The 20,413-nt window shown below is 36.3% G+C and overlaps 1 protein-coding gene across 1 annotated transcript; it reads right to left on the reverse strand.

Annotated features, from left to right (window-relative positions):
* Window positions 167–20,197, reverse strand: LOC109823116 (uncharacterized protein KIAA0754-like). Its single transcript, XM_020389401.1, has 4 exons — window positions 20,154–20,197; window positions 19,894–20,063; window positions 19,283–19,716; window positions 167–190 (listed from the first exon to the last, which is right to left on the reverse strand). The coding sequence occupies exons 1-4, from the start codon at window positions 20,195–20,197 to the stop codon at window positions 167–169; spliced, it is 672 nt and encodes a 223-aa protein (XP_020244990.1).

Below are 20,413 nucleotides of genomic sequence, written 5' to 3' on the forward strand. Positions count from 1 at the left end.
GATCATAACTATAAAAAGAGAGCAGAGACACTGGAGAATTCATGGTCACACTGTATTTTCTCCGACTGATGTTGCTAATCCTCTTGTGAATCAACTGATTAACAACTTCACGTTCCATACTGATATCGTAATAAGACATTGTTAATAATATCTAAATAGGGAATTCCTACCGATACTGCCCAGCATCAGCCTAAAAAGATATGAGATGTAAGTACATCAATTAAATAAAACAAACTATTTATTACTAAAAACTAAGCAGGGTTAAAATTTGGAAGAAATGAGGGATAGTTTTTGTTTTTAGTGAACTGCTTCGTTTGCTTAAAGTGTCAATCGGTAATTTTAGAAAATTGCAAATACCTCCCTTAAAATCTTAAAATTGCAAATCAACTCCTTAGAATCTTAAAATTGTAAAACCGTCCCTTCATGGGGTCCTATTGTAATTTACTTTTATTGTTAGGAGTTAATCATGAAAACAAAAAAAATTAGATAATCACCAACAAATGATTTCCGATTTTGGACCTATGATGAGATGGAGTTGAGAAATGCAACATCAAGAGGGCATAATGCACATGCTGAAGTAGGGGGTGTCCATTTGGGCCTGAAGCCCGTAGCCGGCCAGGTGTCCGGACCAGACCCTGCCGGGCCCGAGCCCATCCCGAGCCCGAGAAATGCCTAGATTTTCGGGCCGAACGAGGCCAGGGTCGCGTCGTGGAGGCCCATACCAGGCTCGGCCCGGCCGTCTCTCTTAGGCGGGCTGGTAGCCCGGGTTCGGGCCTGCCCGGACCTGGCAAAAAAATTTGGACCGGGCCGATCGGTCGGCCCATGGTCCAGTAGTCACAAGCGTGACTGTTGGACCGGCCCGGGCCCGGGCCGTCCAGAACGAGTCCACAGAACTGACGCAATTGGATCGAGCTGTCTTGATCGACCCAGTCCAAACGGTCACAAAGGTGACCGTTGCACCTGGGGGCCGGCCCCGGCCAACCATTGCATCGGGCCAGGTCCGGGGCCCGGACCTAGCCCTGTTCGATCTTACCAAAATATCCTTTAACGAGTATTTTTGGTCTTTTGACCAAAATAACTCCAAAATGATCAAAATTTGAGGGTATTTTGGTTATTTAGCAAGTGGCTGCCTCAATAAATAGAGAGAGATTTTATTTACTTTCTCATCCAAAACTCATCTACTTCTCTTTACTACTCTCTTATTCTCTCTTTCACTCTCTAATTCTCCAGTCAAATGGATTCCTCCTTCCATTATGTAGGGCAAGTTCCAACTCCCAATATTGAAATGAGTCCTACCCCTACTTCTACTACACCTACCGCAACTCTTCCTACCAATGTTGATCCCGAATCCAATAGCGATGATCCCACACCTAAAGCTCCTAAAAAGCCGAGATCTAATGTGTGAAATTTTTTCAAGAAGATAGAAGTCTTCAAGTATCATCATGGTAAACTTCTCATCCAAAAGGCTAAATGTGCGTTATGTTGCCATATTTTCTAAGCTCATAAAAGCGGTACCAACCACCTCAAACGCCATTTAGAAAATCACAATAGAGCTCAAGCAGCAACGTCCCAATGAGACATCCGTCAGTCTCTACTCTCCCAATCATCAACCTCTGGTCGCCTCGATTTTTGGAACTATGACTCAATTAAAGCTAAGAAATGCGTCATCATGTTTATTGTTCTTAAAAACCTTTCTTTTAAATTAGTAAAAATGATGAATTTGAGGATATGATTAGAGATGGTTTTTATCTCTCATTTACAAAATTTTCTCGTCGATCTTGTCAACGAGATATTTTGAAATATTCTCATGATGAACAAACAAAAATAATTTCTTATTTTCAAAATTTAAATTATAAACTTTCTCTAACTTTTGATATTTGGACATCTAGAGCACAAAATAGTAATTTATGTATCACAACATATTGGATTGATGATAGTTGGTAAATGTTTAAAAGAGTTATTTTTTTATTACATTTGAAGATTCACACATTGGTATTAATATTGCAAATTTAATAATAGAAGAACTTTCAAAATTAGAAATTTTTGAAAAAAAATATTTTCTCTTTCACTAGATAATGCAAGTAATAATAATGTACATGTAGATCATATCAAACCATCTTTGCTATTGCCATGTCATGGTAATATTTATCATATGTATTATATTTTAAATTTAATTGTTCAAAGTGTATTTAATGAAATTAAACTCATGGTAGAAGAGATTAAGGTTATAGATTATGCTCATAATGCTTCTAAACAAAAACTTAAAAGATGGAAACAATTCTTTAAAAGACAAATATTTAGAATCCAGGTAAATTTCAAAAGATGTTGATCATAGGTAGAATTTTACCTATGCAATGTTAAATGTAGCAATAGAGTATAAAGAAATTATAAATGATTTTATTGCTTTCAATGCTTCTAGTTCTAGCTCTGGTAGTATGTATGGAATAACTAATGAAGAATTGACAGTTATATATAGTGTAAAAGAGATGTTACAAGTTTTTTATAATGCTACTGTGTTGTTATCTGGTTATTATCATCCAATTATTATTCAAGTTGCTTTACAGGTTTTAAATATTCAAAAAAAAATACTTCTTATCGTATGGATAATTATCTTGAAAATATGATTTTTTAAATAAAAAATAAATTTAATAAGTATTTTAGGCATATTCCTATTATTTTTGGTTTGGGGGTTCTTATGGATTCATGTTTGAAGGATATTAGACTTCAAAATTTGTTAAATTCTTTGTATGATAACATGATAATATACACTTATGACGGTCAGACTACTACTACTCTTACTCATGATAACACTATTAAATATTATTTTTAAAGATTATATGAGCAGTGTGCAGGTAGATATGATGTGTAAGTACACATCAACCTATAGCTTCTGTTTCTACAAGTTCAAGCCAGGGAAAGGTAAGAGTTTTGGTAGGCAATTAATAATAGCGAGGCTAACTAGTAGCCATGGATTTGATCATGATTAAGGAAAGTTTTTAAAATTGAATATTATTTATCCGCACCTTTCATTGATGCTCAAAATAATGATTTCGATATTTTACGATGGTGGAGAGCATATTGAACAATTTCATATCCTATATTTTCCATCATGGCTCGCGATTTACTAACGGTGTAGGTTTCCACAATAGCTTCAAAATCTGCCTTCGATATATCAGGACGTTTGATCGAGGACCATATATATCGCTAGATCCGTCTACCATACCAGTGGTAATATGCCTACAAGTTTGGTGGAGGTTCGAGAAGAGAACTCAATGCATCGATCAGATGGCTAGCATTGAAGATAGACTTGGTGTGTTGACAATAGGAGATAGAGATAAAGAGTAGAAATTAGTCAAATTACACATTAATTTGTAATTTTTATTTCTTAGCTGTAATTTTTTGATAATTTATTTCGGAAAGAGTTATAAATGATAGTAATATAGATGAATAGGTGTCAACCTAGTTGGAATGTATTCATCTATTGTGATGCAAGAAATTCCAAAAAATATTTGTAAATATTAGTGATTTAATAAAAAATAATTTATTATTTTACATTTTAATTTCTATGATATTTGTATTTGTAAATTGTATAATTAAAAGTGATTAATAATATGATTGATTTTTTTTCAAGTTTTTGCATATTTTATTTTTAATTACTCTTGAAATTTTATTTTTTTAGGAAAAAAATAATTTTAAAAAAAGAAAATCAGTCGGCCGGGCATTGGACGGACTCGGCCTGATCCAACCGAGCCCGAGTCCGGGTGTCCGTTTTGCCTGGCCCGGACCCGATTTTTTGGGCCGAGCTGGCCCGGTTGGACACCCAGCACTGAAGTATCAAATGAATTCAATAAAGCTAACTTTTAGCTAGAAAACAAGCGTCTGCTTGCCCAAGCTTGGATCAGCCGTGAGCAAAGGTGAAAGACCCAAAGTCTTACACAATTAACCGATGCAAGTATACAATTTTTCCCCCTTCCAGCTAAAGTATTTTATACAGTTTAAATTAATGGAAAATTGCACGCAAGAAAATTTGTAAATTGTTAAACGCTCTTCTCATGAAAAAGTCAAACTCGTTTTAGTGCTTGAACCCAAGTACCCATGCTAAAACACCTCCAGCCCAAAATAGTCTATACTACTTATACTATAATTGACCTACGTGAGCTCTTAAATTAAGTCTTTCTAACCATTGCACAAAAACTCAAAGTTATGGTGAGGGTCGAGAATTAAAGTTTTATATTAATTCCAACATGCCCCACTGGTTGAGTGCCCGTTTATGGGCTGAGAACCTGGACTCACGTAGCGGTAATAATTTTTTTAAATCCGTATTAAATTTGTAGCCAGCAAGATTCGAACCTGGTTAATCTGATGTCATCTTAATATAAGTTCTTTTAACCATTGCACCAAAACTCTGGAGTTATGATAAGAGTCGATGATTAAAATTTTATATTAATTCTAACATGGGCTGACAACTTTTTTTATTTTATTCAGTTTTTGGCAAAATAGGATTTGACAATTATTGGTGGAAAGATCTCAAGCTAAGGGGGGTAGGGGGTGGGGGTTAAGAAATGATATTGCATTAATGATAATGGGAGGGGTTTTTTTAAGAGGGAAATAAAATTCGAGGGAAACAAAATTAATTCCCTCCATACAAATATCACAAATTTTGTACTTGTCATCTAGGATCTCTTGCTTATCTTCTCTCCTCTCTAGATTCTACTCATAAAATTTTCAACCAAAATGTATTTCTTTCTTATCTTCTCTCATCTTTTGTTTTTTACACATGACTTATGTGTATTATATGTTATATTTTTTCCCCCTTGGTGCGTGAGATTGGATCATATAATTCTAAGATCGTGGAACTTCTATCTTGATGTTTTGACATCTTTCTTTACCGAAATAACTCTCATCTTGTAGGTAAAAGAGATTCTACTGCCAAGTATAGTTCAGAGGGTATATAATTATTTTCACTTGCAGGTCTATGATTTGTTTAGGTTCAACTTATTTGTTTCAATTTACTTCTTCTTAATAAATTGAGCCTTCATTATATCATCTCAAAAAGGAAGAAAAATGCCAAAAATTTGCTATTTCAATTGTGTATGCAAACGCTACTTATAATTGGCTATTTCTAATAGTCTATCTGACCCCCATTAAGTTATGTCACGTGAATTATGATTGGCTTGATTGAATTATTTTGTGGTGACCTTTATATTGGATTTTATTATAAGTTTGCATGCTACTTTATATTTGGTGTTGATTTCAAGGAAAAATCCATCACATAATCAGATAGAACTTGTGGAGAACTAATCAAGCATTATTTGAGTTTGATATTTTGGCAGCAATGGAGGAAGAAACTAATGGACATATATGGATATGAAGCGGGTCCATTTACAAATGACGCGGTTAAGAAACAATTTCCAAAAATAATAAAAACTCTATGGTAGATATTGTTGCAAGTTATCAAATTATAAAAATTGAAGAAAAACACTCGCAATAATATGGGAATTTGAATCTGGAGAAACAATAATCACAACATGATACCCAATTATCTGTCAAACCTTAAACAACATAATTTACAATTAAATCCAAAATTGGCAAGGCCAATTATGAGATGGCTCTTTGTTTTTGTTTTTTTTTCCTCATATTAGACCCTCAAACCTTTGTTAATTCTATATTACACCCGAAATCTTTATATTTCTAAATTAGAGCGCAGATCTTATATTTGGGACAAAATGACTAACTCCCCCTTAAAGTATTGCTGAAGTTTCAACTTACTTCCTAAGGTATCAATTTGCATATTTTTCACCTTATACTATGTTTCTTTGCTCAATGCGGTACTTTTGTGAAATAACGGTTAAGAATTTAACAGAGGGTGTCGTGGCAGATCATTTTTTTTTATGATTTTGTCGTGAAATTTACAACAAAAAACTCCAAAAAATTTTCAAATTGAAAAAATGGCACATTGACAAAATTGGAAATTATAAAAAAAACACTCCAAAAAGTATATATAGTCCGTTGAAAATCTGAAATTTATAAACCTTGAAAAATCCAAAATTTGAGACAAATCTCCCGGAGGTTCAAGCTCCAGCGGGGGTAATCCCTATCCCCAATGCGGTCTTGAAAATCACTAACGACGATCCTCACAACCAGCGGGAAAAGGGTTTGGTCCCACAAACTCTGCCATCGGGGCAGGTGATGTGGGTCCATCCAGACCTCCTCAATGATGAGCAATGGACTGCACAGCCTTCCAAGGAGGCTAAGGGAAAACACTGCAACGTTGTCTCCGCCATCCTGGATAGAGATAACACGGCGATGACTGCCCTGACAGACTCTGAAGAAGACGCCAACGTCTTCGCCACGAGAGCAGGGAAAGAATTCGCGAAAGAATATCCCGCGAGGGCGGAGAACCCGGCAGGACCTCCCGCAAGGCCAGTCGCAGCAACCCCTCCTAATCCAGACGGACCAAGCACAAGCCGCTAGCCTTTCCAGTTCAACGTGCTCGCGTAACTGAAAAGCATCCCCGCGCGAATCATCATGTACGACCTCCTCCGGTTGTCCAGGTCTACCCGAGAGGCCCTACAAGAGGAGTTGGCCGACTCAGAGGCGTTCTCTACTCATTTCTCGTAGGAGACAGAAGCAGAACAGGGATGTACAACTTGCTGCCAAGTCTCTAAAAGACGGGTCCCGTGCATCACTTTCACTCCTGAGGACATGCTCATCAAGAGCACATCCCATGACCGGCCGCTGTACTTCACAGGATACGTCGGCTCGTCGAAAGTGGATCGGATTCAGGTCGATCCGGGGTCTGCGCTGACAAGCACTTGGGGATACCGCCAAAGAGCCTCTCCTCGACCGCGACAACCATCTTCGGCTTTAACGCCACGGGGACTCGGCCGCTCGGCAAAATCCGCCTGAAATGCCGGATAGGCGACATGAAGACGGAGGTAACGTGCTACGTCATCGACGCCGAACCCTCCTACAACATGCTCTTGGGACGTCCGTGGATTCACGGCAACCGAATAGTTCCATCCACATTGCACCAGTGCTTGAAATACGTGGACGACTACGAGCGCGTAAAGACAGTAGTGGCCGACAAACAGCCCTTTAAAGGCGTCGAAAACTATTTCGCGGATTCTCTGTTGTACCAGGACCCCGACGAGCCACCAACAGAAGAACTGGAGAGTGGCAACGAGGCGGACAGCGAGCCTGAATACGGTGACAGCTTAATTCTGAATGACTTCGAGTCAATTGTAATCGGTTACGAGAGTCACCATGTAACCAACGCTGTTCAGGCGGAAAAAATTACCATGAATGAGAAATCCGACTTTGTTTATTTGTCGTCTTGCTCCACGTCCGAGGACGAGGCACCTAATAACCTATGGTCAACACTCTACAGTGATCCTTCCCTACACTTGCCGGTGTGCTCGTCATACGTCGCCAAGACGCAGCCGATCAGGTCATCGCAAGCTGTGTTCGTCGTGCCGGCCCGAAATAATTATCGAAAAGATATTTGTAGGGTGAAAATTTGATTCTTCCGAAGAAAGGAGTTTCGTTTGTATTTATAAGAAAGCTTATTACAAACTAACAAATCAAATGTTTACAACAGAAGCAGAGGGAAAGCCCTCTTTGTTTTGTGTGGGGACTTTAGGTGGCTATAGGACGCTTCGCTCGATGCTCGGGTCGAGTCTGCTTCCCTTGGACCGTTTGAATGAGGTTGCTGGAGAGCTTCAGTTCGCAGTAGAAGCTCGGGGTAATAGAGTTCGGGTCTGCTTAGTTCGTCGGCGATCGGAGCTCGGAACTAGGCAGCGGTGCTGTAATGCAAGGATTTGCTAACAGCTTGGTCTCAACTCTTTTTTCTCCAAGTTTTGCGACCTCTCTTCCATCGTGCTGGAAGGGGTTTTTAAATGAAAGAAGCCGAGCCACCTCGGGGTGGCTCGGTGGCCGAGCCACCTTGGGGTGGCTCGGCCATGAGCCGAGCCACCCCAAGGTGGCTAGGCACAGTGTCGGCCACCCCGAGGTGGCCGACAGTGGCCCGAGGTGGCCGACAGTGGCCAGAGGTGGCCGACAATTCCCTTTTTGCAGCCACTGTCCTGAGAGCCTATAAATAGGCCTAGAGATGTTCATTTTCAGAGGTCGAACTTTCAAGAGCCGAAACTCTGCCGGATTGAAGAGTGAACTCGGAGTTTTGAAGACTTGAAGACTTGGACGTACAGATCTGATCCTCGGCGACCATCCACGTCAGAAAAGGCAGGATCTCGAGAGGAAGAAAGAACAGATCTGAGATCTACACGAGACTACACTCCAGATCTAAGCTTGGTCTTAGATCTCGAGATCCGAGCGATTATTCCCTTGGTGGATTAATCCCTCCCGGCTATTATTCCCTTCGTGGAATAATACCCGCATAATCGTGTAGATCCGACCGGATCTAGATCGCGCGGTGGTCCACGGATTAACCCCGGCGCAGGCAAAGAACCCACTAAAGCGAGCGACCGCAAAACAGGAGCTCGTGATTTGTTCACAGAAGGAAAGTTGTAATTTTTTCTTTATTTTCTTTGATTTAGTTGTAACCGGATCTATAAAAGACCGGATCTTTGTAATCCAAGATGACAATTATCTCATCAATGAAAAAGAAAACAGTTTTCCACGCGAACAGAACCCTACCCTCGAGCAGGCCCTCTTCCTCCACAGCAGCAGGTTTATCAGGAAGCACAAAGGCAGCAACCATAACGACAGATGTTTATGATGTCAGCTGTGGAAACTGAGGCGAACAACCAAGTTATTACTGGTAAGAGTTATTCATTCTCAGTTTTACTTGCATATGATTTTCCTTATTAGTATTACTTAATGATATTATAATAGGATTTGTTTATGAGTGCTAGTTTAGATGTATTTTACCTCCTGTAGTAAGTAAGGTTCTTGTTTCTTCCATTCTTGCTTTATCACCCTTGAGTTTGGAGCTTCTCATTGTTTCTTGTCTCGTTGATTTGCGAGTACTCACTCTCGTTCCATATCTCTGTTCTTGGGTTTAATTCCGAGGGCAGAATTTATTTTAAGGGGGGTAGGATGTAATGATCGTGAAATTTTAATATTAATTAAAATAATTTTCTAGTATTTGAAAATATTCAATTATTATTTTTAAAAGAGTATTTGTATTTTTCTCAATTTTCTATAATTTTCTATGATTTAAAAATCTGATTATATATTTATTTAAATGCTTTTGATATTTATAAATTTATTTTGTGCGGCAAAAAAATTTCTGGAATTAATTTGTTGTGTTATCGGTACTATTATGTAATATTTTAAATAATATATTGTATTATTAATATTATTATAAATTATTTCATATAATACATGGTATTATTAATTACGTGTTTTTAGTATAATTTATTGTATTATTTCTATTGTTACATATTATCTATCGTATTAGTATAAATAGTACGTTTTACTGTTTACGTAATTGTCCCATAATTATTTGATTTTAAATTTAAGTAAAATTATTTTTATTATTAATTATTCTCGTTTAATTATACAATATGGGTATATTTCGACTATTTCGTATCAACTGTTGTATTAGCATAACATGTACATTTTTATTTGTAGATAATTATTCTGTAATTAGTTTAATTTTTAAATACCCGTAAATATTTATTTTAATTATTTTTGTTTTAAACCCTAACCCAAACCCTAATTAATATATATATATACATATATATATATATATATTATAACTATAAATTCCTCTCCCTCTCTCTCTCTCTCTCTCTCTCTCTCTCTCTCTCTTCATTTTTTACAACGCCACCATTCTTTTCTCTCTCCTCTCTCCTCTCTCACAACCTCACCCCACGCCGATTCTCCGCCTCCACGCTGCTTCACCACATTGAACCCCGCCTCACCCCAGCCCGCTGTCAACCAGTGGCCAGCCGCCCCCATCTCCGCACCACCCCCTCGTATTCCTCCCCTCTTCGCGCCCCCAGCCACTCCCGTTGCCTGACCCGCCTGCCCCCTCTTCCATTCTCTACAGCACACCGCCTCTGCCTCGTCCGGCAACCGCCCCAACGCACCATCAGCCAACCTGCCCCTCCTTCCTCATCGTCCTCCCCTCATCCCATCGCCACCGTTTAGGCCCCGACCGCCAGCCACCGTCGACACTCCACGCTTCTTGTCCAAAATAAGCCCCATCTCGCCGCCACTTCGCCCTCCCCTCCAGCGCCTCTACCTCCACCTCCCAAAGCGTTGACCGCTTAGCCCCCGCGCACGAACCCCAGCAGCACCCACGCCCTTCTCGTCCGCCTCGTCTACTTCGACGCTAACTCTTCAGATCTACGTCGACGAGCTCAACCGCGCTGAACACCCGTGCCTGAACCAGATCCAAGCCGCTGTCAACGTCGCCTCGATCGCTACACGCCGCGTCCGCATCGGCATCGTAGCCTCGTCATCAGACTCCATGGTCTCGTAGGCAAGATCCCTTTCTCTTTGACTCGTCGTTTCATTTTTTAGATATAATATGAATTAATTACATGCTTCGATCTGACTGTGATTTGATTATGTTACCATATGAATATTAATATTATCTGCGTGGACTTGTGGATGATTAATATTAATAATGATATTATGATAAGTAATTTAAAGGAATAATTATTTTGTGTAAAAGTGATTATTTTGAGATGTTTTAGAATTATTATTATGAGCAAAGAAATTATTTGGAAAAAGAGTTGGTTTTGAATAATTATTAAATAGACAATTTAAAATAATTTATTTTGGAAAAAAAGAATTATTTGAATGGTTAAACTATTTTGAGAAAAGATTATTTTAGAATAATTATTATGAATTAAAAAAATTTATTTCGGCAGTGGAATCATTTTTTGAATAATTATATTAATTAAAAGAATTTATTTGAGAACTGAATCATTTGAGGAAAAATTATGATAAATTATAAGAAGTTATTTTGGAAAAAGAATTATTTTTTTATTTAAAAGAATTTATTTTGCGAAAGAATCATTTATTTTGAATTAATTTAGTTTATGAACGTGTGATGTGCAAAACAATCGTCGATTCCATAATTCTTATTTTTATTATGTGGTATGCTATGTATTGTCCATGTTGTGTTTGAGAACACTTAGTAGTTCATGACTTAATGGCCTCGTGCGTCATGAACAGACTTAGTGACACGTGTGTGTGTGTTGACTGAGTTTAGGTGGTGAACCCAAGTTTCAATGAGGATTATGGTTGACTTAGAAAACGAGAAGAGTCCATAGTATCTTGGAACTGTATTGCACGGAAAGCGGCACGTTTTTCACCCCCAATGGTGAGCTTGGTATCACCCCTCACGAGATGTACGCCGTGTCGGGGCTGCCTCTGGGAGACTTTCCTTACGAGGAGTACGTCCCCGATCAAGATGAATGAGGATTATGGTTGACTTAGAAAACGAGAAGAGTTGGATGGGGAAGTCATGGTTCATGTGATCGGATAAGACTGTTGATGTATCTTCCAGGCTCGCACCAGTGATATTCCTGTGTAGCGTTGGGGTGGGTCTGAGGAGAAGTGATATTATGATTGTTGATTATTTCCAGGCTCGCACCAGCGATATTCCTGTGTAGCGCTGGGGTGGGTCTGAGGAGCAGTGATATTGTGATTGTTGATTATTTCCAGGCTCGGACCAGTGAAATTCCTGTGTAGCACTGGGGTGGGTCTGAGGGGGGCAGTGAAACGTTGCGTGTAGATGATTTGTGAACAATCGGTTATTTGAGAATACGAGTTTCGACTATATGTGAGAGGTAGACCAGTGACCTGTTATAGAATGGTTAGCTACATGGCCTTGTTGTTTGAATGTTTATGGGTTCTCGTGAGATGTGAACCAGTTATATTTCTTTCCATACCTAGATCAGGATTAATATTTAATTATCTATAATTTGAGACATATGGTATATACATGAGGGTTTCCTTGTTTGGATTATTTCGCTCAACGTACTACGTCTCGAGTTGTAGATTTTTAAGTATTAATTCTATCTAGTGGTATGTCCTTATTACTCGGATGATTATGGATTCTTATGATCGTTATACTCTAGTGATGGATTACATCTAGCTTGTTAGTATTCCAGCTGCATGTTTCTATTTATTATTATTGTTATTGTATTGGTCATTCGACCGTTCCTATTCTCTTTGTGGGATCTTGCCGTGTACCATGCACGCTGACATACACCTATTTTCTCTGGTGTACGTCACATTTAGGAGACGGACGGCCTCAGCTCGGAATCGTACAGGAACCAGAGGATTCGCTGTAGGAGTGCCTTGCAGATAGAGTAGAAGATCAAGCGGAAGTGTAGTAGTTTTCTTCTGTAGTAGTTGTGGATTATTAGAACTCTTTAACATATTTTTCCTTAGTTGATAAGGGATTTTCATATTTTTAGTTGTGCATTCTTTTAGTATGAACTATGTGTGACGCCTCTATTTTCACTCATGGTTGCAGTCCAAGGTGAACCCAGAGATGTCAATCCTACCATGCACCCACACTGTGCAACAACAAGTTTCATCAATCACAGTAATATCCTCTAGTAGGGTCAAATAAAAGCGTAGGTACAAAACAAGCAAAGAAGTAGAGCGACAATAATAGACATGATAAAGAGGATGATATCTCACAAATAAGGTCATGTCTCAACTGAAAATAAACTAAAATACATTTGGAGTCTGCAATAACATACGATGTCTAAGCATAGTCTACCTAGATTCATTTTTCCCGTATCTAAGTAGGATTAACATTTAGAAACCTACAACACGAGACGTAGTACGTCGAGCGAAATAATCCAAACAAGGAAACCCTCATGTATATACCATAAGTCTCAAATTGTAGATATCTAAACATTAATACCGAACTAAGAAAAGACAATCTAATGAAACCAATAATTAGAAATCCTTAACACGAGACTGGTACGTCGAGCGAAATAATCCAAACAAGGAAACCCTCATGTATATACCATAAGTCTCAAGTTGTGAATCTCTAATCATTGATCTAAGAAGTAAAAAGGACAGTAAAAGAAATAAGATATCAACACATCGTATTTATAATATCTTCCACAATCACTGGAGAGATAGAATAAAAATACCAACACATAATTTTGTATACTTTCAAAAGTAACGTATCTCAGTTATATAGTTCAATGATAGGTCGTATTCATAATCGACATCTGTCATACTTAGGCTATCAAGTAATTGTCTCAGTGCAACGGACTACCCTGTAGGTATCCTGAACTGTGTACATGACTCATTAGTCTCATCGCGATCTCAGTGCATAACATGAGTATGGGACGGACTACCAAATAGGCATCCTAGAAATATGACTCACGAGCCTCATCGCACCCTAGTGCGGGACGGACAGCTAGATCAAGCCTCCTAAAATCCGACTCAATCGCACCCTAGTGCGGGACGGACAGCTAGATCAAGCCTCCTAAAATCCGACTCAATGGCCTGTACATATGGAATATCGATGCACTACCTCATGTAGTACTGAACTGAGCTCATCAACGATATCCACCTCATATAAATCTTTGTATCTCAGGTATGTCGACGCACTATCCCATATAGTACTAAACTATGCTCATCAACAACATTCAGCTCATGTACAAACCATGTATATTTGGTATGTCAACGCACTATCCCATATAGTACTGAGCTGTGCTCATTTACGACATCCAACATGTATATGAACTATATCTAATTCAAATATGATCAAATCAAAATTCATCATAATCCCTTGGGATTCTTAAATATATAACATAACATATTCATGACTAAACGTGTAACATCAAGCGGCTCAAAACTCCGCGAACGCACCTCAAATTGGCGCAACACAGCTCCACAAAACGAGCAGGAAAAACAGACGTGATATCTGTTAGTAAAACAAGCATATATTTCTCTAGGAAAACTATTTTTTACAAATGGTTTTCTGTTTTAAAAACTAGATTCACACATCTTTCAAATGACATAAGTTTGGTTCAGTTTGGAGTTCATTTGTTATCCCAAATCTCTAGTTAAACATTATATATGTGCAGCCATTTTTCTACAGGACATGTTGTTAGTAAAAAGATCATATCTTTCTCTATACAAATGATTTTTTTAAGAATGGTTTTCTGTTTTGAAAACTAGATACATATATCTTTCATTTGGCACTGGTTTGGTTAAATTTGGAGTTTATTTTCTATTTCGAAATCTCAGTTAAACATGATACAATTGCTGCGGTTTTCTGCAGAAAAATATTTATTTAGTACATCTCTTAAATTTCTCATATATAAATAAAATTATGAAAAAAATCCTAATGATCATGATCATGATACTATCATAGACAGTAAGAAAAAAATTACTAATCTCGCATTGGTTTATGTTTTAACATCAAAAATTTAACTTTTATCACATCATGTTAAAATTCAAGCATGAAAACATATATTCAACATCATATTAAACATCTAACTAGTTATTTAACTATGGGGAAGAGTTTGGATGAAGATAATCTTACCTTAGATGTCGTTCTAAGCTTCTGAAATAACCAGCAACCAAAAAGAAGTACAACCAAGCCGTTTTCCCCTTGCTACACGTTGATGATCTCGCCCTCGTGTCGATATTTGCTTCACAAAGCTCTCAAAATTCTCAACTTTAGGGCTAGGGATTCAGAGAGAGGAAGAGGGGCTGCTAGGGTTTGAAACTCTAATGTTAGGATGTTAATTTTCATGAAAACACATGTTTATATATATGCAAACCCGAAATAAACCCGTTTGACCCGAACCAGGAATCCTAATCTGACTAGGAAAATGACATTCGGTATTTTGGCCATAACTTTCACGTACGATCTCAGAATGAGGTGGTCTAAGATTTGTTGGAAATCTCTTGAAGATACCTATAACTTTTGTCTTTTAAGTTTTCCAAATTACAACTACATCTGTGAGAAAAATATAAAATCTCTTAGCTGGTCATAAATTTCCAGATTTATACATCGAGCATGAATTGTGCATTTGCTTTTATATATATACATATATACATTGAATTGATCTCAAACCAATTCCTAGCATACTCAAACATCATAATATGTTATTTATAAATATATAACATATTTATTATTATTTATCACAAAATATTCAAATTTTTGGGGTTTTACACTATGTATTTTTATTCCTAGTTGGACCGTTTTGTAATAAGGGTATGTTTGACCCATATTTTTATGTCTGGGATGATTTACCATGAATGATATGTTTATTTCTTATTTTGGATTGTCTTTATATTCTTTCTATTGTGATCAGGGACCTGTGATTGAGATTTATATATTTGACGCTTAGCGTATCAGATTGAGAAGAAAAGGAAAAAATAATAGTATATATTTCTTCTCAATATAATACGTCGCGGGCTTATTCATGTTCCGATTCCGGGGTATTTTAGAAAGCGGGGCGTGACATTCCGATTCCCTGGTATTTTGGGAAGCGGGTCGTGACAGGTTTTTTTAGTGACCCATGCAGGCCACAGTCTCGAGTTCCTACCAGTGAGGATATAATGAATAATTTAGACGTATATCATATTTCATCCGTAAGACTATAGTTAGCCCTTATCCTATCATCTCGATGAATTATGTCTTAGTCCCTACCTTATCACTTTTTGATTCTGGATCTTCCCACTGTTTCTTATCTCATCACTTCTCGACTACACTCTCCTTGTATATCTTCTCTTTCCTCGTGCCGGTCATTATTTTATATGTTATTATTTTTACACTATGTTTTCTTTGATTTTACTTATATATCGTTTGATTGTATTGATTTATGTATTATTTATTACATTATTTTATGTATCACACATAGTGTTATATTATATGTTTTTATTAAAATATATATCATTACTTATACATTTTCAATTGTTCAAATCATGTCATTAGATTTCACATATACATCACATAACGTATCTAGTATTTAGATTATTTTATTGTGTTTAATTATACTTTTGCATATCTACATTATATATGTGTGCGTTTTCTGTCATACCATCTATTATTTACTTATGTTTTAGATTATTGTATATTGTTCATATTTTTAGTTATATACATTAATAAGTTCATGATTTTAATATTCTACATATACATTACATTCTTATTCTTTATTTATTCAACTCACAATATTTTCAGTACACAGTTTTCTTATCAGCCAGTTTTGTCTTGTTTAGATTGTTTTAGTATGTTCACATTAGTTTCGTTATTTTTAAGAGCAATGTATTTCTATTTTGATATTCAAGCATTTATTCACATTGTTAGGTTTGGAGTTTGGGTTACTAATTATATATGTTTCTGTTATATTATCTTGTATCATTAGTTATTATTCTTTTATAACTAATATAAGAGATAATTCTAAATAGCGTTGTGGGTATGTATGATATTCACTCATGGGTTGTTAATAGTGCATTTTCATATTTACTGTTTGTTGCTTCATTTTCGATATGTATTATTTTGTCATTACGGCAATATTCATTGTATACGCATGTTATTTTTAGTGTTTATTTTATAGTGTTTTTAGATTATTATGTCCTTTTATTGTGTTATTGGTGGTTGTTCATTCTCTATTTATTATTTTTGTTTACTTGTGTTGTGTTTTACTTTTTCATTCTTTTATACTTACTATTTTCTTTTTATTATAGTGTATTCACATAGATTATTATATTTACGATGTATATTTTTTTATAGTCATTTATCAACTTTGTCTAATCATGTTCTGTTTCATGTATTATCAGTTTTTATGTTCACATGTCATTAATCATTCATGGTATGTTTATCTAAGATATATCAGTGTTTTTATTATACGAATTTATGTTGATTGTATTTATGTAATTTTTGACTACTATGCAATATATTACTACATCTGAATTGATTTTATATAGTAACGATTATTATTATTGTACCTTGTTTATTATTTCACCTTATGAATATTACTAATATTTCTAATTTATTATATTATTTGTCGAATATATGTATAATTATGTCCTTCTTATTATGTTTTATATAATATGCTTATTTTGAATCACTTGTTTACTCTTACGTCTATTTTTATAATATTTTGTGACTATTTTTATCATAATTTATCTTGTTAGCATGATTAGTACTATGAGTATTCAGACTTTTGTATACTTATTATTATGTATGTGCTTTTATTTTTTAATAGCTATTATATATGATGATTTTATTTGCCATATTATTGCTTAATACCTGACTTAGTGTTGTGCCTTGTATGATAATTATTTAATGCCACATGCTCTTAAAAATTTGATTATAACTACAACTATTTATTGTATTTATCACCCATTGTATTGTGTATTAAATGTTATATTTTTGCTTTGTTCATTAATGATCTATATGTACCATAAGATTGTGCGTTTTGTGTGTATTACTATACTTATTTGATCGTTTTGAAATGATTGCTTTGATTATACAAACATATTAATAGTTAGTTAACTGATTTTGATTTGTTCATTTCTTGCATTCTAACTGATTTATGTGACTCTATTCGTCATGTTATTATTCTGAACTTGCATACTTGATTTATTTTATACATATATGATTTACGTAAATACTCTTATTATTGCTTATATAAATCTTAATTTGTTTGATTATATGTGTCTTCTTGTTAATTTAACAAATAATATTCATGATTTCAACTGAACATGATTATTGATTTTATATCTGTTTGTGTGATAATAATTTACTTTACATAATTCATAGAATTGATGACTTTATTGCTTTACAGATTTATTTGTTCTTATTGATACCTTCTCCTATTACTTATTTGATAATTACACGATTTGTATTTCTTTTTGTTTTAAGTTACACTATATATTTTATCATAATAATCTTGTTGTATGTTAATAGATGTCCCGTACATTTTGAATGATTCGTGTATTATGAATATGTATTCATGTTATTATGATACATAAATTTATATTTTCTATGTATTTTTAGATAATTATCACCTTTTGTGTCTCATGTGTACTAAATATTAGCATATTTTATGATTGTGATGTATTTTTAGATAATTATCACCTTTTGTGTCTCATGTGTACTAAATATTAGCATATTTTATGATTGTGATACTGCTGTATATATTATGACATAAATTTGTCTCATGTGTACTAAATATTAGCATATTTTATGATTGTGATACTGCTGTATATATTATGACATAAATTTGTCATACACTACTAATTGTTCTTTCTATGTATTAATTTTGAATTGCTTGATATCACCTTATATTAGTATACAAATATTTATTTTTAAATTGTTATATGTCTATTACTGTAGCTTTTGATAAATACTTTGTAATTTATTTTTCTAAGTGTGTCTGACAAAATTGATATTATGAACTGATTGTGAGATTATAATTTTATCATTTGATATGTATATATTATTTAATTGATGTTATGTTACTTTGATGATTGAAGTAATTTCCCATCCACCTTTATGAAAAATTGATTATTGTGTGTTATGATATTATTATTGTGGTCTGTTTAATGTATGTTGAATCTCAGCTGTCACATTTTATATCTTATCTTGTGTTGTTATTGTTTTACATTCTCCTATGTTTATGGATATCGTTCCATATCTCTGTCCTTGGGTTCTTTCTGCATCACTTTTATTTTAAATTCTGAGGATGAGATTTGTTTTAAGGGGGGTAGGATGTAATGACCATAAAATTTTAATAATGGTTTAAATAATTTTTCTGGTATTTAAATATTAAGATTTATTTTCTAAAAGAGTATTTGTATTTTCCCTAATTTTCTAGAATTTTCTATGATTTAAAATACGATTTTATATTTATTTTAATGGTTTTACTAATTATAACTTTAATTGTTACGGTAAAACTTTTAATTAATATTTGGTTATTTATTATTATTATTATTATTATTATTATTATTATTTGTTATTAATTATCTTGTATTAATTTTTAGACTCAACCCTTATCCTCTATCTCTATTTATAGCTGTCAGGTGATCAGCACGATAGTCAATCTGTTATCTAACTTTTCCCCTGGTTCCCACTCTCCTCCAATCAATACTTTCTCTCTCACATTCTCTCTCTCTCCCTCACCTTACGGCAACTCACCCTCTCTCCCCTACCCCACTCCTTCGTGTTTTCCTCCCCAAATCCCTCATCGTGTTCACCCCCTTCTTCTCTCTCTTCTCTTATTTCACGCACCCTACACACTCTCTCACTCTCACATCTCTCTCTCTCTCTCTCTCTGATTTGGAGGAATTTAGGTGCATTAGCGAGACTGACAATTGCACCTGAAGATACCCCTTCAGCAGCTGAGATGGAGGCGTTAAGATGATGACTAGCAGGCGATCCAGGTGCTGAAGCTGCAGAGGCGATTGAAATGTTCAATTGCGAAGGGCTTGAGGTCAAAGCCATCAATGCTTTCGCTTGAGAAGAGCTAGGCCCAGCCTCCGTTGGGGTGAGTGAGATCTTCATCACCGCTTTTGGTGAAGCAGCTACTACAGAAGAGTCAGGCAGGGGTTGCTCTTGCATAGGGGCTGATACCTGCATGAGCTGTTGTTCCGGAGGAGGAGTAGCGGCAGTGGTTTCAGGCAACGCTACAGGCGGAACAGTCGCCGTAGGAGAACCAGGTAAATGTTGCTCTTCTAAAGGAGCCGACACTTGCGCAGGTTCTTGCTCTAAAGGAGCAGCTGAAGTAGTCCCGGGAGTAGGTGAACCTGCACGAAAAAACGGTCGGAACGCAGAAAAAGCATGTGGAAGAAGTCGAAACAAACCAAGCTTACCGGTAAGATAAAAAGGAGTATAACCTGATGCTTTATCAGACGGGACCTTGGGAGCATCATCATCAAAAGTGGTGACGTCATCAATGGAATCATTCTCATCGTCATCTTCACCTTCACCTGACATGTTGCCAACATCAGCGTCCTCATCACCTCTATCTCTGTCAACTGCATCACCAGCTGGGGAGTCGTCATAGTCAACTCGCTCCTCATCACCCGGAACAGCTGAAGACTCCGGAAGACTTGCACCAGCGGCTGGGCTTTTCATAAGTCCCGTTGTAGGACTAGGCATTAAATCATCAGCTTGTGACATTAATGCTGAAGGAGAAGGAGGTGGATTATCTTCGAGACCCCCTGGCTCCAACGCAGGAGACCTAGGAAGATCCATCACCGGAGCAGATTCTGCATCTGCAACCATTAATTCATCTTCTTCGTCCTCAGGAGGATGATAAGAAGAAACTTCGCCCGACAGAGCTGGACCGTGAGAACGAAGTCCCGCTCTGTGTGGCAGGCCAGCCACAGATGATTTCTGTGGTTCGTCATCTTTAGCAGCTTTAATGGCCTCAGCCATCAACTTGGATTTTTGTTGGCCTCTGGGGGGAGAATCCACCAGCAACTTTCGACGGATCTGCTT

Source organism: Asparagus officinalis, chromosome 9 (assembly GCF_001876935.1).
Source record: "Asparagus officinalis chromosome 9, Aspof.V1, whole genome shotgun sequence".
Taxonomy (NCBI): Eukaryota; Viridiplantae; Streptophyta; class Magnoliopsida; order Asparagales; family Asparagaceae; genus Asparagus; species Asparagus officinalis.